Genomic DNA, 13861 nt, shown 5'->3' on the forward strand with positions numbered 1-13861 from the left:
CTCTAGCGTTGAGTCGAGCGCACATCGAGCGAACCACTCTGGATGGGTTCTGCTCGAGCGCCACGTCAAGCTCACCTCGAGCGAACCACTCTGTTTGGTTTCCGCTCGAGCGCTGAGTCGAGCACACATCGAGCGAACTACTCTGGATAGGTTCTGCTCGAGCGCCACGGCATGCTCACCTCGAGAGAACCACTCTGCCTGGATTCCGCTCGAGCGCTGCGTCGAGCGCACATCGAGCGAACCACTCTGGAAGGTTCCGCTCGAGCGCCAGTCGAGCCATGTTGAGCACACTTCAATCTTTTTCATGTACCAATGCATCAACACTTGTTACAACTCAACTTTACATAGGTTTTCACAAGAATATGCCAATTAACTCATTTTTCCCTCAACAGGTATTAATTATGAAATTTCATTAAAAAACAATTTAAAATTTACATAATTAAAAATCCCAGGCACGTTAAAAATAAATTAAATATTGTTAATTAAAATCCCGATTGTGGATAATTACTCGTAATGCCATGTATTTGGCCTTCATGGATCTTAATTTGCTGACACCTTCCGTTATATACTTTGAGAACAAACAATTTCTTTTGGTCGAAATTACCATGCGCGTCAAACATACTTTGGATACAAATACAATATACAGGAAATTATTCTTTCTGATCATCAGATGAGTTCTTCAATTTATTCTATAAATAAAATATTACAGTTGATGGAAGGAAATTAACGGACCAATCAGAATAGACTGGTGGAAGATTTCAACTTGAATAAGCTGATCTGCATTATATGCCTGGGTTGCCATCCGATCAGAAGAAGCTACTGAGGTACTTTTCGAGGACTATACGAACAAGGGTTCTATATGCTGCTTCCGTGGGATGATAACTATCCCAAAAAACAAAATTAGATGAATCTGTACAGGTGGCAGACGCTGGGTTACATAGTATAGATACCTCTATATTCCCTGTACCACAGCATCCTTTATTCGCAATCACAAAACCTGCATAATTATATATTGAAATGGAGTAATCAATATATAATTAAATAAAGATGAGAAAAAATATGACAAATTAAGAGGGTAGCATGCATGCATGCGTGGACGTGATTAAAGCCAGAAACAAGAGCTGGCTAGCTAGCTAGGTCATGAACGAAAAATATTCTTTGTTTACCATATTTTTTTGGGTTTTCAATGAGATCGAGTAGAGGGCTGTAAATATCAAGATAGACCATCTTGCTGTTGGGTAGGTTTCTGTTAAGGGAATCCAGAGTTGCCGACAGTTTAATGTTGAACAGTTTTGCTGCTTGGTTGTACTTTTCCGAACACTGTCTCAGTATTCCTCCGGCCAGAGTTCTTTGTGACGGCACACATCCAATCGGCGGTGCACTCAGTACTCCAATCCTTCGTGCCCCTTGCTCATATATTTCCTTCAAAATATTGTATAGAATTTATCAATTCTATTGATCTTAACCCATTTGATATCACATTAGAAAGAATATTTATAGCTAGCTCTTCTTAATTACATGCATGCCATTAATCGCAGAAAGCTATAATATTTATTAATGTAGTTGTTATTAATGCAGAAAGCAAAAGTATAATATGTGTTGTCCCTATTTTCAACTTAATTTTGATATAAACTTTATAAACTAATAAATCCGGTCCGACTAGTTTAAATATTTGATTTAATAAAAACTCATTGCATGTAGATCGAATCATAATAACTCGGCATAGAAACATTATTTCTTTAGAAAATTAGAATGATCATGTGCTATTAAAGTCGGTGTAGAGAACAAAATTCTCGTCATGCCTCTGCAAATTAGCTCCTACCATTAATGTTTTGGAAGGTACTGCGCCATTCACACCAACTTATAAGAGAAATCTTTTCGCAATATTGAATTGATCGATCATATACAACCGGCCGGTTTTTCTCCACTTAACATAAAACAAAATGAAATTTAATTATGCCAATGAATAAATGAGGAAAATAGACAATGTTCGAAAAGATATATATGAAGCCACCTAGCTGCTTGTAATTTAAGTGTGACAAATATATAATTTAATACATTAAAAATTAGACAGATAACATATATATATATATATATATATACGTACAGATCATGATCTAGAAGTGAAATATATATGCATGATGGAATTAATATTGCTACCTTAAAGAATGTGGTAGCCTGGTCGAGCATAAGGTCCGTGTAGGAAGGGATATCGTACTCCAATTCCCGTGCATGACTAAGGAAATATGTATTGGCAATGTCATCGCTTCCCGCTACCACCAGAAATAGACTTTTTGACAAGATGAAGTTTGTCCTCTCTTCACCAACAATTCCTTTAAGCTTCGCTATGTATTCTTTGAACATTTCTAATTGATCGGACATTGATAGTGCTGACTGTTTTTGTTGCAGTCAAAAGTAAGGAAAAAAAAAAAAAAAAAGAATTAATGGTGGAAGTTATACGTATGAACGAATCAAGCATATCATGCATGCATGCATGAATATAGATGAAATTATATATATGGACCTAAAAAGAAAAAAGTACCGCTAGTTTGGCTGTCAAGGGATCATATCCTGAGCCACCTGAAGCGAAACATACTCCTGTGATCAAGTCTTGAGGTTGAAGAAGTGGATCCAAGTATGCTGGCAGAAGCTCTTTTATTCCCAATTCCTCCGCTGAAAAGGTGCATGAAACAATAATTAATTAATTAGTGAACTTTATTCAAATTTATTCGTCTAGTTAATATTTATTCTATTGATTGCATGAAAACTAAATGACTAAATTAAGGTTAAAAAAAAATGACGTGAAGATAAGAGATCAATTAGGACATGACGAAATCAGTATAATTTTCTTATTTTGTGTTAAATGTCAACGTCATTCCTTTGGGACAATAGATTTATAAATGGGCAGAACCACCCATGATAGGTACTCCTATCCACTTAACTGCCAACCACGATCGATATATCAACTTAAATGCATGCCTCCATTAATTTCTTTTTTTCTTTTTTGATATAATCTTTGAAATCCGACCATTAATTATAAATGGGGATGTCAACTGGTTTGTGGGGTTATGGCAACAGAGTATGATTTTGGTTTCATATATGGAGGTGTCGCTGGACACGTAATTTATATATACGACTCGGTTGACACGTGATGAATTCATCTAAAATATGTTACATCAAAATATGTAACTAGCTAGAGCCTAGAGATGATAAAAATTTAGGTAATTTATACGACTCGGTTGAAATTGCTTTTTGCAGGGAATGGTACGGTTGTTCCCATAACGCATATATTTATAAGCATTACATGATACTTATATTAAGGCTTACGTGTTGTAACTATGTCTCTCCAAACTCTCAAAATAATAATATTAATAACAATAAATAAATGTCTCTTCAAACTTTAAAAAGTGGATCAACGACGCATTTGAAGGAAGATCATGACCCGGCGCAAAACTATGGAGGAAGGTTCATAAACGGTTATATCATGATCAGAAACGTCGCACAAATCGCATGGATCTAGAATTGAACCCAATCTAGTTAAGCTTATCTTCTGAATTGGTTTACTTGGTTGAAAATAGTTCGTGCCACTTTTTATAAGATTGATATTAAAACCTAGAAAATAAAGTTGTTTGAAAGCTAATATTGTTGATGTGATAGGTTTCATTTGTTCATTTGTTGGATATGTGTAACTAATAAAGTTCCAATCAGTGTAATTTTCTCTTGAAGTACTATCTCGACATTTATACCCTTCAGATATGGCAATTCAAACAATAACATGCTACAGATACAAAACAGAGCAAAAGGGGAACAAGAGTACCAGAAACGGAGAGAGAGAGACCTACGTACGTACCTATCAAGTCTGAGGGAACCTTTCCATTCCCGAATCTGCCTGTGGGAACTTTTCCTTTAAAATCTTGCCCATAGGGAGGGAAATTGCACTTACCAAGAGTTTTCAGGTAATTGTTGTTGCCCGTATCCACGATTGAATCACCAAACGCTATAACTGCTGGAATGCTTTCATTCGGTGGCAGCTGTATGACAGCCTTGGAATTGCAGAAAAGAACAGAAAAAATTATCAGAGTAAACAATACAGAAGAAGAAGAAGAAGAAGACGACATTTTAAAGAAGAGAAAGTGCAGTGTTTTCTTTGCTTGCTTGCTCTCAACTTGTGTTAGTTCTCACTTCTCAGTCTTGGCCAGGGAGTTCCGATGACGCATATATTTATATCTGCTACAGCCTGCAGGCTTATTTTTTTGTGATTTATTGACACGTAAATAAGCTGATGCAGGACTAAAAAATATAAGAGAAATGAAAATTTGTACAAATTTCAAATAGCCAAATCCTATAAAATTCGTAAAAAACTATAAAAAAATTATTTTTTATTAATAAGACTTGGGTATTTTAAAAAAAATTTATATAAAACTTATTTATTTAAAATTTAAACCTAACATTACTCAAAATATAAACACCTACACTCTGTCTCTCTTTAAACTTGGACCTGCCTAATTTTACAACTTTAACAGTTTTTTTTTACTCTAACGATCTTGATCGTAAGCAAAAAGTACTTTTTGCGAACATGGAAAGAAAGATTGGCCCCGGATGATTTTATCTTTATCATATTATTACAATATTTTATCTTATCAGGTCAATTCCCAATTACTTGTCATTAAAGAACATCTTCAATGAATTAGTTAAAAGTTAAATTTATTGAGTATTTAGTTATTAGAGATCAAAATATACTCACAATAGATTAGCTAAATTCTTAATATTTAAAATTTAACTATAATGACTTTCAAAAATTTTTATAAATTTAAAAATTACATATTTAATTAATTATTTTTCTCTCCCTATCTTTCTATCACATATTTTTTTTTAAATCCTGCTATCTGATTTGGAGCCAATCAATCAAAATGCAGTTAGGAATTTAGTGCATAAATAAGAAAAGACGTAACCTGAGAAGGATAATAATTTCTATATGGTGACTAAAATGCACAAAACTCCCAACCGACAGCTGAAACGAAATAAATGCAAATGCTCGGTGCACCGATCAATAATTGGTTGGACGGGAGCTTCCACTAGGATTATTAATCTATATGCAGGGAGATAAATGGAATTATCATACCAATGAGTCATCACTTCACTATAGTTTTTTACCGAAGTGATATATGAGTTATCATATTTATAAGTCAGTGTATAGAACATCACATCATCCATATTATTTTAATTCAATAAGATTTGATTTATAAAATTTAAATTTTTAAATCTCTCTTTCAAATCGGATTATATCCAATAAACACTTCATTATCAACTTATAAATAAAATTTTCTATATAATATATTAATATATAAATATGTGTAACATTTGAAGTACCATGCATTTGATCACTGCAATGAATTAAAGTGATGGAACCTAAATGCATCATTTTAATAAATTGATGAATTAAAGCATTTCGTTTCAATACTCGAAGTCTCGAACATAAATGCATCATCATTAACTCAAATACTATAATGTTTTTTATGGAACTAAAAGCCCAGTACTATTCTATCGGTTATCGATCGAACAGTGGAATGAAATACACTTTAAAATAACTGAAAATAGGGAAATGATTAGAAGTAAAATCACAAAACTATTTACTAATTCATTATAAACTTGTTTTGCAATGGATAAATTGCATGTTTAGATTATCTGTTGTGTCATGATCACGTGTTCCATTTTCCCCTTAATTCTCTATTGATGAGCCAAGCAAAAGTAATGAATCTCTCTCTAAAACACAATTTTAAAAATAAATATAGTTTTTATTAGGTTGGAGTTGACAGCTTAATTCAGTCTAATCGATTAGAATCAATCTCAATCAGCCAATTAAATCAATTATGCGATGGAAAAAGGGCATAAAAGTCTACTTGATTTAGGACTAATTCAAATTAAATCGCCTAAATGAAATCATATTTTGAAGCTAATATGTAAATCCAATTCCAAAGAAGCCAAAACACTGCTCGTTTGGGCACCATGTTATTTCCAAGTGTAGCCTTTGGACGAAGTGTTCAGCTCAAATTGTGCAACTTCCCAGAGCGAGTCCCAGCAAGAATACGTTTCTTCTTGCCAAAGTGAGGATTATTGTTGCATTGTAGGAAATGTGTGGGGAAGAATGGAGCCAAACAAAGGCAACTTGCTAATGTAGGGGGATCCGGATCTGAGTCTGAATCCGAGACCGATGAGGCTCAGTTGACAGATGCAACATTAAAAGCATTGGACTACTTCGAGAAGGTAGACCAGTGCAAAGTAGGCGGAAATAGATTTGGGTGATGAGTGATAGATTTGGGAGAGGAGACTTAAGTAGGCAGGAAGAGATAAAGACCTAGGCGAGGAGACTTATCTCTCAGTTGGGTGAGGAGACTTATCCCTCTGTTGGTTAGGCGAGGAGAAGTGGCGACATCCGGATTTTAACTATAACTTTGACTATAAGTGTCAGAATCATGCATATGACCCCAATCCGGAAAGCTCTCTTTGGCGCGCACATCGTGGTCACCGTAGGAAGAGATAAAGACTTAGGCGAGGAGACTTATCTCTCGGTTGGGTGATAGGCTTATCCCTCGGTTGGTTAGGTGAGGAAAAGTGGCGACATCCGTATTTTAACTATAACTTTGGCTACAAATGTCAGAATCGTGCATATGACCCCAATCCGGAAAGCTCTCTTTGGCGCGCATGTCATGGTCACCATGCTTCACTTGGTGGGCCCCTTGTAGACCCTAAAATCAGCCATTTTTACCTCAGAAACGTCAATTTTAGTCAATTCTTTCATTTTTGGTTAATTTTCTTTTATGGTAATATTTATCTTTAGTTACGATTTTACTCCGGATTCTTAGTCTACATTTTAGGAGTCGTTTGGATTCGAAGATGAGTTAAGATGATTTAAGATGATTTGAAATGAGTTTTGAATAGTAGTGAGATGAGTTGATATAAGTTATAAATAGTAGTGAGATGAGTTGAGATGAGTTGAGATGAGTTATAAATAGTAATGAGATGAGTTGAAATAATTTATAAATAGTTGTAATTTATTTATGAATTGATATGGTTTTAACTTTATATTAATGTTATTTATAAATTATTCATAAAGAAGTAATAATAAATTATAAATTACCCAGGTACTTTTTTTTTTTAATGAAGTGAATAATAAAAATTTTTAGATTACAATAGTCTTTTCTAATGAAATTTTACAAAAAAATTTCCATAATAATAATAATCATTTATTCAAAAATCCTAATTGTAATTGTTTGCAAAAAAACGTTAAATAATACTAATATATATAAAATAATTTTTTTCAAATAGCTGTGCTTAAATTCGTTTCCCATATTCACCGTAGTAATGCTCATTTTGCCTACCTCTAATTTTCAATTATAGTCAGTGATAATCAATTAGGAAAATAACATCATTAAATTATAAAATCAATCCTTGTAAATTTGTGTACGATAAAATTTACATATCGACCAATCATTTATGAAACTAAATTTACGTATATAGCTTATAATATTAGCAACCATATTTCTAAATAAATTTGCTACAAACTTCCCTATCTATATAGATTAGTAATATATTGCCAGACCAAAATCAAATTTGTAATACATTTGAATCTCTAACTACACCCTTATATTGATAATAATGTCAATATTTATCAATATAAGTCAATGACCACTCCTAGCTTCCCACATACGTTTGGCAATGTCATCCCTAATTGCAGCCATAGCTTGGGCTGATTTGGCGGTCATGTCAGGATGATTTCCTGAAATTGCGGCCTCGCTATATGCACGACCGCTTGGACTGAGCTCCATATCTCTCCACTCCTCGAACAACCAGTCATTCGGGCTCGTCATTCTAATAAAATTGTGTAACGTACAACATGCCATGATCAGATCCCCTTGCCTCCCAACTTTATAACCAGGCATGAGTCTTAAAATTCTAAATCGTGATTTCAAGACCCCAAATGTACGTTCTATTACGTTACGAATGCATGAATGACGATGATTAAAATAATCTTTATACCCCCTAAATCCCCGCTGACCCTGACGGTCACTTCTATGATATCTCTCTCTAGGGTAAGGGGGCATAAATCCTCGAGTACATGGGTACGCCGAATCGACTAGATAATAATGACCTGTCAACCATTAACATTCTGAGATAATCAGGCCCCAAGCAACGAATCCCACAGATTTAACAACAGCAGATATAAAGACCCAAAATTTTTTAGACAAAAATAATTATATAATATTAAATATTTACCATCGAGAGGCATTGGAAATGCGTTGCGGCCCTGAGACAATGCATCGATGAATACACGTGCATCATGCGAGCTTCCCTCCCAACCAGTGTACAGGAATGTGAACTTCATGTCCAAGTCACATACACACAATACGTTTTGGGCAACTTTGCCATGCCGGTTGCGATATGCCTCACGCACCTTTGCAGGTACAACAACGTCGATCATGGTCCCATCAATTGCACCAATGCATCCCTGCAAACGAAGAACCAGACATGATACATATGATTCCATACTGTTCAAGTAATTTACAAAACAATGACCCAATATAATCATAATTATATTTTATTATCTACCATAAACAACTTACCTCAAACCAAGGATAATTTCTCGGATTGCCTGCGATTGTTGGGTGCACCCCAGATGTGTGAGTTGGGTAAATAAGATGTGTCCCTTGCCTACACAGGGCCTTCATAACGTTCCTTACATGGGCATTAACAGTTTCCGTTGAATGTTGAAATCGCTGCCCCACAATCCGTTGTTCGTCTCCAGCCGCCACTACCGATGTGAACATGCCTATTTGTTCCTTGACGGTCAGCCCTTTTCTAGTATCCTTCAAAAAATTATTTGAACGTAACAAGTTGCATAATGCGCGGAAGGCATCAACCTCAATTCGGAATAACTCGCGACAATTTCTTGGATTCCCATTCAAAATTTCCAAAATATATTGATGTCCCCGTAATCCAATATTGTGTTGTGGCTGTTTAAGCTGTTGTTGTGCTTCTCTACCAGCCCTCACAAGAAATGCGAGTGTCTCAAGATCATCAATTGCAAGGTCATCTTCACTACTATCAGTCCAACACACATTAGGGAACATATCATCTGCATCTCGATTCACGTTCATCGAGTAGCTTCCTGCTGACCAATTCCCATTGTGCACAGTGGGTTAATTCGTACATTTTATCTTTACAACAGTTGTAAATAATCTCTCTCAAGTTAACAAAATAATAAGGGGGCATTACGATAACCATATAATAATTAAACATAATCCAATATAATCATACATAATCCGAACAGAGCCTAAAACAGGGCATTCATAATCCGTCCTCATTTCGATGAGATTACAACAAATCAAACAGACAACCCACATTGGAAAAGTAGCTGTTTATAAACTCATCAAAGGAATACAAATGGTCTCATGAAAAATAAAGGGTGACAATGCCATCGAAAATATAACCTAACAATTAAAAATGAGCCTACTTTAATAATTACGGGCCCAATCGTCCCTCCCTGCAGCATTCAAGGACAAGAAAAACTGTCGCATATCTGGGTTTAGTAATTCCTTAATTGCGCGAACAAGTTGGGATGACTCCAACCTCGGGGAAAGCTCGCTGAGCAATGTCGCACAATGATTAATCGGATCATACCCCCCATTGGTCCCATCACTAGGCTGTGACTCTTTGCTGCGCTTCGATGATTCCACAGCTTCTTGATCCTCATATCGTTTACGCCTCGCTCTCTGCGTCAGTTTCACCTCCTCCACGGCCTCAGAAAGCTGCACCTCAAAATCGCTCTTCTTTCTTGTCTTCGGCCTACGTGATGATTGTGTCACTGCATCGACTGAAGGTGACCCGATCCCCATCAAGTCAATAAAGCCATCATTGTCAATGGGCAATCCTTGTCGATGGCCTAGTGCGGGAGGGCGTCGAGCTCGCATCTCCTCATCCAGGCGCCGCTCCTCGTCGCTATCTGCGGGTAGCTGTGTTGATGCGTGTTGCATAGTCTCGTATGCAACTGAAGCGCCAAATATGGTGCACAACTCCTCGTACTTTGGGCAGCCAAAAGTACGAAACCTCCCCCATTTCGATTTAACCTAACAATTACAGAAGAAACATACCCAGTTAATAATCAGACATCGAGTGCTCAAACGTACTGTTTGGTGCAATAAAGATGGTTAACTTTAATTAAAATTTTACCCTAATGGCATTTTCCCAGCACTTGTCACTCGCGACTACTGTCTTTGTGTCGGGATCCCAACCCATACCAGTTTGGCTCAACAAATCGGTAAACAAGCGCTGCATCCCCTTCAACCTCGTCAATTTTCCACGAACCTGGTTCCCGTCAAACACTTTCTTCCCAACAGCGGTGAGTCGTTGTGCATAAACTCCATGCTCTCTAAACGTTATCTTTCCGCCCTTTAATCTACCTTGAAGGGCGTCCTGGTAGAGCATGTTGATGAATATCTCCTCCATGGCATCGCCCCAAAGCACATTATCCCGGCTCGTGTCTTCTGGGTCATCCATTTCAAATAGCTAAAATGGTAATATAAGACAAAAAAAAAAAAAAAAAAAAAAATTCATGTCAACTACGCTACGTTATATGCGTTAATATGAGTAATGACCCGGAATTAAAAATGAGCCATACCTGTTGATACGGCTGATGTCTAGCAGATGAGCGTAATGAGTATCGCTATGGGAACATGGATGACGGAAGTTTATTAATCCCCATATATATTTGTTATATATAAGTACACAACAGTAGTAGAGGAGAATTGACAAAAATCGAAACACTCCACTACCACATTCAACTACATGCGTACCACAATAACAACCCCAGAAACATAACATTAATAAATACACAGGGCCATGATAGAAATTAACAAACTTGGAAGAATTGCAGATTTTTTGGTTATTAGGAAAGCTGATACAAATTAATATAGGCATTCCCATGGTGCAGATTTTTTGGTTATATTATTTTTGACATGTCAGGATAAAAACAAGAATTTAAACAGATGCTTGTAAAATGAGTGAGTACTATAGATATTATTTAAGTATATTCAAGAGAGGAAACTTGTTTGTTAATAAGTATATTGAAGAGAAGGAAACATTGCGAATGATTGATGGTCTATCACTGCAGCCATTGGCTCCAATATGTGAGCTCTGTAGCACTCAAAAGTCTCAAGATGTTCATACAAACTACAAACTACAAAGTCACACTGTTTTGTACACTGGAAAACAGTGTGAAGTTGGAGAAATGCACACCCTGTGGTCAGTGCAGATACTCACACGGAGCACCAGTGAAGTGCCAAGCACGGAGTCTTCTACCTTGAGGGGTACCTTTTAATTGGCCAACAATGAATAATCTTCCAACATGGGTATTTTTTTTTTTTTACCAAGTTAAAGTTAAAACTTTCAATTTTGCACGTCTATTTTTTGGTCAAGTTGTTATGGCCATTTTCTTGTGTGCTTGTCTTCATAGTCAAGGATGGAATGGCTGTTGTGATTCACGTTCATATATTGAGAATGAGCACTATGTAAACTTTAGATAGATAGAAAGTAAGTTGCTATAAGTTGCTAGGTGAAGGAAAAATATGTAATTTGCAGGAAAAAGATCATTCGAACACAGAAAAATGTTATATTATTTATGTATGATACCATAAATAAAAAAAATAAAAAACACTATATAAACATAATTCAATATGCTTAAAGCACATCAAGGTAGTGACAAATTATAAATTATAAACCATGATTCTCTCTTCAATGGAGACTTACAGGCCAAAAACCACTAGGGGATCAATTTCATTTGTACAATCTTATTGTGCAAGTTCAATACGTGGGGAATAAAGGCAATGTTCAACTGTCCTGGAGAGTTGGAATAGAGCTCCAGTATCTTCATTATTCTAAATTTGTATAAGCTCATGCGAATCAAATAAAGTGGTTTGACAGCTACTAAAATGAAAGTGCATGATACATCCCATAATACATATATATATATAAGTTTGTTTTGCTTCAGGTCCCAAAAATGGGGGAAAAATAAAAGGCTCGGGCGCATCCACGGAAATTTGTGAGTAAAGAAAGTTTTCGATTCATCTAATCTAAGGATAACATGCTTTCTGTTCAACTCATATTAATCTCGGTCAATAACAACAAGCCGAACCAAATTAGGGTCAAATTCATGTTCAAAAAACAAGAGTAATGCCCACTCAAATTTACACATTTCGCATAAGGAACACGGTAGTAGATGAATTGAGATGAGATACACATACTTGGAAGGATCGTGTTGTTGGAGCCGTGGTGGTGATACGGGTACCCCGAAGGTGCTTATGGTGGAATCGAGTTCTTGAGGTGGGGTGTTTGGTGGTTTTCAGAATTGTGGCCTTCATTTGTGAGGGGGACACAATCAATTTCTAATGTAAAATCCCACGTTCCCACGTACCTAAATCTACACTGTTTGATGCGAATGTATCATGAAAACCCTAGACAAAGGGTCGCAGCATTTGGGTCAGGGGCAGGGGAATCTCTGTAATGGAAGGGGGACGTGATTGGGTACGGTTACCAGATATGGAAGATCATCAAATCGGTTGCTTGGACTGAGACTTGTACGCGACTGACCTCCCTGAGTTGCCTCTGGCCATGGGAAATTTTGTTGCTTCTGAAACTCGGCTTGCCTTCGAACACGCCTATTACGGGAGATTGGAGATGAGCTGCTGCATTCAAGCCGTGATAAACGGCTCTTAACATTCGGTCTGGCGTTGATGATGGCAGGGAGTATCACTACCCAGAGTTGAGACGAGGTCTGCGCGGAGATGACCGCTGAGCCTGAGGAGCTTCGATGAGGGCGATTCGTGTCTTGCGTGTTCGCTGATTGTGCCTGAACCGAATGGGTGAAGGGTGGGTGGGAGGGCCTTCAGAGCCATTACACTCGATGTGAAGTTGCCTACAGTCAAAAGTGAAAAAGCTGAAAAGCAACGGTCATAAATCACATTTGTCTTATGCAAGAGTTTGCTCTGAGATGAGTGTGGTTTGACAGACCACTTTACCGTACGAAATCATCCTCACATACCTCATATATTCGAAGTCACCTTCGAATCCAAACCGGGGCTTAGTCATAGTTATATTATTTCTTATTCTATTGTTTGGCCTTAATTACAGTGTTTCCGTTATTTGTTAGCTATTTAAGCCCGACTTATGGGCTTCAGAAGATGATTGATTTATTTTTTGTAGTAAAACCTTAATCTCAGTGTTTATCTTAGAGTTTCTCTCTGTTTACGAATTTTCTCAATTTCAATCTCTACCTTCTGTTGTTTAACTAGTCATCAGAATAATCTCCTATTCTGTTCCGGCATCAGTTGACATTAGAGTTGTAGCGTTTTCCTAGGGTGAATTATCATCAGTTTGCATGGCTGGAGGTAGAGGTCGTAGTCGACATGGACATGCTCCGAATGAGAAAGTCCTTCCCCTCAATTGTAACGTACAGGACGTGATGATTGCACATTTGTAGAGGCAAATAGCAGAATTATCCCAGCATATAAAGGCGCAAAACCTAGAGGGTCAGATTTATGACCAAGAGTCTGAATCTAGTTTCGAAAACTCGTATCACAACCGTGCTCTATTTTGGGAGCACCGTGGTAGGGAGGAGCGTCATGGGGACCTCGGTTTCAAAATAGATCTGCCCGAGTTTTCTAGTACGTTACAGGCTGAAGGGTTCATTGATTGGTTGAATGAAATGGAACATATTTTTTATTATAAAGAAGTCCCAAATCATGCCAAAGTGAAATTGGTCACCATCAAACTCAAGGGTAGAGCATCTGCGTGGTGGGAGTAGTTGAGG

At 36.9% G+C, this 13861-nt stretch overlaps 3 protein-coding genes across 3 annotated transcripts; all 3 read right to left on the reverse strand.

Annotated features, from left to right (window-relative positions):
- Nucleotides 1–663: 663 nt before the first annotated feature.
- LOC121263009 (GDSL esterase/lipase EXL3-like) lies at nt 664–4260 on the reverse strand. The gene is made up of 5 exons (XM_041165765.1): nt 3851–4260; nt 2543–2673; nt 2161–2394; nt 1167–1422; nt 664–997 (listed from the first exon to the last, which is right to left on the reverse strand). Exons 1-5 carry the CDS (start codon nt 4116–4118, stop codon nt 807–809), a joined length of 1080 nt encoding a protein of 359 aa, XP_041021699.1. The 5' UTR covers nt 4119–4260; the 3' UTR covers nt 664–806.
- Nucleotides 4261–7679: 3419 nt separating this feature from the next.
- On the reverse strand, nt 7680–9155 carry LOC121261983 (putative nuclease HARBI1). The gene is made up of 3 exons (XM_041164434.1): nt 8622–9155; nt 8275–8506; nt 7680–8149 (listed from the first exon to the last, which is right to left on the reverse strand). Exons 1-3 carry the CDS (start codon nt 9153–9155, stop codon nt 7680–7682), a joined length of 1236 nt encoding a protein of 411 aa, XP_041020368.1.
- On the reverse strand, nt 8978–10889 carry LOC121263048. The gene is made up of 3 exons (XM_041165831.1): nt 10676–10889; nt 10228–10563; nt 8978–10124 (listed from the first exon to the last, which is right to left on the reverse strand). Exons 2-3 carry the CDS (start codon nt 10552–10554, stop codon nt 9513–9515), a joined length of 939 nt encoding a protein of 312 aa, XP_041021765.1. The 5' UTR covers nt 10555–10563; nt 10676–10889; the 3' UTR covers nt 8978–9512.
- Between the last annotated feature and the right edge of the window lie 2972 nt (nt 10890–13861).

This window comes from Juglans microcarpa x Juglans regia, chromosome 4S, assembly GCF_004785595.1.
Source record: "Juglans microcarpa x Juglans regia isolate MS1-56 chromosome 4S, Jm3101_v1.0, whole genome shotgun sequence".
Lineage (NCBI taxonomy): Eukaryota > Viridiplantae > Streptophyta > Magnoliopsida > Fagales > Juglandaceae > Juglans > Juglans microcarpa x Juglans regia.

Bases quoted from the DNA above. Each gene is read 5' to 3' on its own strand.
- LOC121263009 (XM_041165765.1), bottom strand. From the start codon at position 4,118: ATGTCGTCTTCTTCTTCTTCTTCTTCTGTATTGTTTACTCTGATAATT. The intron at 2,674-3,850 runs GTACGTACGTAG...GCACCTTTTCAG, and splicing joins GGTTCCCTCAGACTTGATAG to CGGAGGAATTGGGAATAAAA. The intron at 2,395-2,542 runs GTACTTTTTTCT...CAACAAAAACAG, and splicing joins CCTTGACAGCCAAACTAGCG to TCAGCACTATCAATGTCCGA.
- LOC121261983 (XM_041164434.1), bottom strand. From the start codon at position 9,155: ATGAACGTGAATCGAGATGCAGATGATATGTTCCCTAATGTGTGTTGG. The intron at 8,507-8,621 runs GTAAGTTGTTTA...CTTCGTTTGCAG, and splicing joins GAAATTATCCTTGGTTTGAG to GGATGCATTGGTGCAATTGA. The intron at 8,150-8,274 runs GTAAATATTTAA...AATGGTTGACAG, and splicing joins ATTTCCAATGCCTCTCGATG to GTCATTATTATCTAGTCGAT.
- LOC121263048 (XM_041165831.1), bottom strand. From the start codon at position 10,554: ATGGATGACCCAGAAGACACGAGCCGGGATAATGTGCTTTGGGGCGAT. The intron at 10,125-10,227 runs GTAAAATTTTAA...TGTAATTGTTAG, and splicing joins GCTGGGAAAATGCCATTAGG to GTTAAATCGAAATGGGGGAG.